This window comes from Centruroides sculpturatus, unplaced genomic scaffold (genome assembly GCF_000671375.1).
Source record: "Centruroides sculpturatus isolate CEXI.00-Female unplaced genomic scaffold, Cexi_2.0 scaffold159, whole genome shotgun sequence".
Classification (NCBI taxonomy): domain Eukaryota; kingdom Metazoa; phylum Arthropoda; class Arachnida; order Scorpiones; family Buthidae; genus Centruroides; species Centruroides sculpturatus.
Genome location: NW_019384659.1, coordinates 50,158 through 54,916, shown reverse-complemented (window position 1 = coordinate 54,916; position 4,759 = coordinate 50,158). Strand labels below are relative to the sequence as shown.

General features: G+C 41.2%; 1 protein-coding gene and 1 non-coding gene across 2 annotated transcripts; one reads left to right on the top strand and one right to left on the bottom strand.

Annotated features, from left to right (window-relative positions):
* Window positions 1-27: 27 nt before the first annotated feature.
* On the bottom strand, window positions 28-1,388 carry LOC111626523. The gene is made up of 2 exons (XM_023369925.1): window positions 733-1,388; window positions 28-648 (listed from the first exon to the last, which is right to left on the bottom strand). The coding sequence occupies exons 1-2, from the start codon at window positions 1,254-1,256 to the stop codon at window positions 603-605; spliced, it is 570 nt and encodes a 189-aa protein (XP_023225693.1). The 5' UTR covers window positions 1,257-1,388; the 3' UTR covers window positions 28-602.
* Window positions 1,389-1,905: 517 nt separating this feature from the next.
* On the top strand, window positions 1,906-2,070 carry LOC111626526. The gene has a single exon (XR_002756890.1). It is a non-coding gene; the product is annotated as a U1 spliceosomal RNA (small nuclear RNA).
* Window positions 2,071-4,759: the final 2,689 nt, after the last annotated feature.

Genomic DNA, 4,759 nt, shown 5'->3' with positions numbered 1-4,759 from the left:
AAAAGTCCGAAGGAAATGATTCCCCGCTTATTCGAAAGTCCATTCGAGAATCATCCTTCTGTCACATCCGAGGTTTAAAGTCACCCGGGTTTTCAGCTCATACATCAGAGGCAAACTGTCCCTCGATTAAATCACAAACACAATATAAAACACATTGAATTCACAAAAGTCCGAAGGAAATGATTCCCCGCTTATTCGAAAGTCCATTCGAGAATCATCCTTCTGTCACATCCGAGGTTTAAAGTCACCCGGGTTTTCAGCTCATACATCAGAGGCAAACTGTCCCTCGATTAAATCACAAACACAATATAAAACACATTGAATTCACAAAAGTCCGAAGGAAATGATTCCCCGCTTATTCGAAAGTCCATTCGAGAATCATCCTTCTGTCACATCCGAGGTTTGAAGTCCCGTTGGAGACTTCGTCACATCCGAGTTTTCAGGTCAAATCAGAGGCAAACTGTCAAATCCAGGAAAAGTCGTCAAGTCCGAGTTACAGAGTCAAGTCCGGTAAATAGCGTCACAAGTCGATAAATTGCACTCATTTAATCACAACTGGAAGATAGGACCACGCTAGTTAACTTCAAGGTCTCTGAGTTCGTCTAGAACTCCTCCAGTTCTATACTTTCGACGTTTGTGAGGAGAGGGCTATAAAGTAAAATTAAAGATTAATCGTTGTGAAAAGCAAATATTGAATTTAAACCACATTCAATCTGTGAAAATGACAATTACCCGAAAAGACGATTGCGAAGATGTAACTCATCATTCATAAGCGGATGAACTTTAATTTTCTTACAGCCATCAAAGCAGGAACAAGAGAATTCCCGCACATTCCTCATCACTTTCACCAATTTTGAAAGCGCCCCTCTCATAAAATGGTCCGAATGACGTTTATTTCGATCGAACTCGATGCCCTCGGCCCAAATTTCGGTCTCGATCTCCTCGTCGCTCATATGAGCTAATCTCAGTCGGGATATCTTATACGGACTCCAATAGAGCTTCGGCTCGACCCATTCGATACGTCGGGCTTGCTCCGAAAGAAAGTCCGGATCCGGCTGAAATCCACTAGATTCTGGATCCTCCAAACGTCGAGGAAGAACCAGTATTTCGATCGGAATTCCACTGACTTCCGGATTCTCTGTGGGACCATGTCCCATCTCTTCATCTCTCTGCTCCTCTCTCTCTACACCTATCTTATTGCTCGTGGGTCTTCCTCCGAAGATCCTACGCAAGAAACTCTTTCTCTCTCCACTCATTTCACTCTTCGAAAATCACAAAACAGTAAAGAACGCAAACGAAAGCCTTCGAAACAATCGAAAAGAAAAACTATTGTCGACGAGCGCTATTGTTGTTGAGAAAAATGAATATTTTTGCCTACAAATTTCATTTTCCTTCCCTTTATGGNAATTACAAATCCAAACTTTGAAAATGTCAGACTTGATGAAAATTAGATTTTAACAATCTTGTTGAAAATAATTAAAAATAAAATAAATCTATATTAACTTTACAAGAAAGTTTATTAAGAGAGATTATAAAGGAGATCCTTCGTTTGTTTAATCATATTATATTGCCATTTTATAGGTTAGTTATTTCATTTTTGATATTTTTTAAAAGGTTTTCTACCAAATTCACATTTTAAATAACGCGGATGAATTATAGCTGCGATAGATGGCACCACAAGAAAAGTGGAGGAGACAAATTAAAAAAACAACAAAAATTACTAATATAATAAAAACTATAAGATTTTACTAAAGAATAATTTGAAGAAATAAGTCAAAAATTGAATGATTTTAATATTTGAACGAATTGTTTAACTGTAAGGAGAAGAAGTGGTCATAAATCAATCAACACCAAAACATCAGACGACGCAGTTGGAATAAGTGTGTGAGAGAGCATCTGAGAAGCATACTTACCTGGCGCCGGGGTTAGCCGTGGTCCTGGTGGCGGCTCCCCCAGGGTGAGGCTTGTCCATTGCACTTCGGCTTAGCTGACCCCTGCCACTACCCCAAACTGGGGCAGATGGGGCGTGTAATTTGTGGTAGCGGGGGACTGCGTTCGCGCTAACCCCCACCTAATTAAATCAAAAATAGATGAAATTGCTAGTACGTAATACATAGGATACTTACTACTTACGGTTACAATGATCATTTTTCTGTTCTGTAATTTATTGCAATACGTCCAGTACGTTAAATAAATACTGTATAATAGAAATAAACATATTTTTTGTCGAATGGAATCCGATAAAGCGAATGTCAATTTTCCTGGTGAAGCCGGTTTAGGCGGCAACAGTTTAAATGTCGAGTAACGAACACGATTTGTTAGTCACTTTAAGGGATGGAAAATGTATTCGATATTCTTGCATTTATAATATCATTTATGATATAAGCGACTAATAAAAATCGATATAGGGATTTGTCTACTGTAGTTACCAAGTAGGTGTAATTTTTCGAACAATTTTGCTCTTTTCAATGATTTATAATAAAAAAAAATTACACCTAAGGCACAAGTCCTACGTGGCAGCGTCCAGCGACCGTGGGCGTGAACGCGCTTCCAAGCGGAGCGGACAAACCGGTTCAAGCAAATGTGCGTGTCCGGAGTAACCGCGTTTAGCGTGTAGCGACCACCAAATGACGCTTCTACACGCGCGTGCAGGAAGCAGCTACCAAGGCAGTTTGATCGCCGCTTCCACTGCTCGCGCTTCCAACGAAGAAAATGGCTGATTTTAAAGATGAATGTAAACAGAATAGCAAATAAATTGTGTACAGTGAAAACTGCTTAGGCGATCACCTGCATTCGACGGACACTTGTCAAAACGGTCAAAAATTTCTGGCACCGAATAGATTATCCATAGAGTCTTCGTATAAGTTACCTGTATTAAACGACCACCTGTGTAACGCGACCGCGCATCGATTTTTGGTCCGAAACAACCAGAGCCTATCATAGGGCGAAAGGAGCAGCCGCTCCAGGCGCTAAGTCCTAGGGGGCGCCTCAGTGGTAAAGAAAATTAAAGGGTATAAATTTGGGGCAACCAAGGGCAGTGGCGTAGCAAGGGGGTGCAAGGGGGTGTATCAAGCACCGGGCGCCACTCGCAGAGGGGCGCCCAAATGGTCTCCGAGACAAACTATATGTGTTTCTGGAGGGGGCGCCAATAAAGTGTCGTGCCCCGAGCGCCAGTTATATTCGCTACGCTACTGACCAAGGGGTGCCATAATAGGATCTCGCTCCATCCTAAAACTTGCCTCGGGCCGGCACTGTATGTACATTTAATCTCATGCGTGCGATCGCATATATAGACGGTCGGATTCGGGATGGAGGAGGAATTCGAGAGACAGTGCGCCGGAAATAATATACGCCACTACGCCTTTTAACAAAATTAACAACAATTTATTAAACGAAATGGTTTTTCTACAAGCGTGGAACATAAATGGGAGTCTATGTGAGATCGCGAAAGAGAGTTTACATGGTCGGACCGTGTTGGTAAATAGAGAGGTTGTGGCCGACGTTTTCATCGCGAAAACGTCGGCCATCACGGAGTACGTCGGACGTTCAGCGCAGCTTTCCTGTACGCCTAGAAGTTTGACAATGGTGTTTGAATAGTCAGTGGAATCATGCTCGACATTCCAAACACCATTGTCAAACTTCTAGGATTATAGGAAGACGGCACTGAACGTCCGACGTACACGTTTTCGCGATGAAAACGTCGGCCGCAACCTCTCTATTATCTTCTTGGGTAGAACCTTGATTGATGTCGGGATGTCGTGGATCGTCTTGAAGAACGGGTGGAGAGGTTTCCGCTGGGCCGAGGAGAGTTATTAAAGGCGGCCATACACGTTAAGTTAATCCTTTGAGGCTGCCTGACCTTGAGGAACTTCAGAATTTCCTATCGCCCACACACGAAGAAGAAAATCTCTCAGCAGAAGCGTAGCTAGGTGGGGCAAGTTGGGCACGTGCCCCGGGCGCCACTCGCAGAGGGGCGCCAAATGGTCTCCAAGATAAACAAGATTTGTTTCTGGAGGGGAAGGGGGCGCCAATATAGTGTCGTTCCCCCGGCGCCAGTTATGTTCCCTACACCATTGTCTCTCAGTCAGTCAGTCAGCCATGGCATCTGATGACGACATACTGGCTGTTCTTGGATGTTTATTGGCAACAAATTCTATTAAAACTCGCGGGAAAAAGTACGCATAGAAGTCTATAGTGTAAATAGTAGTAGTAGTGGTTTGGGTAGCACTGATCACAAAATTAATTTTTCATATGAATAATTTTTAATGGAATTATTTCAGGTCACAAAATTAATTTTTCAAGAAAAATCTTGGACTATAGATTCTGTTNGCGATGTGTAGTTTTGGCGGAAAAGTGAAATATAGGGACATACACGTCCATATATATATATATATAATATATATATATATATAGACATAGACATAGATTTCGAAATGCTCTTTGAATTTTCGTAGGTAACTGTCTTTTTCTTTATGGATTATTTTTACGCTTTTTTCGTTAATTGTGCATCCGAATTCCTTACAGTGATATGTCCATGGTGATTGGTTATAATTAAGTCTACAGTGTTTCCCCGAAAATAAGACAGTGTCTTATATTAATTTTTGCTCTGAANAACATCAACACTGGGCAGATGTGGGTCTTAACTTAAAACAGGTTATTTAACTATTGTATAAATATATCCAAATAACTATTGTTGTAATTTACCGTAAAAACAAATGTAATAATTAAATTTACCAATATATAGAAATGTAAAAAAACC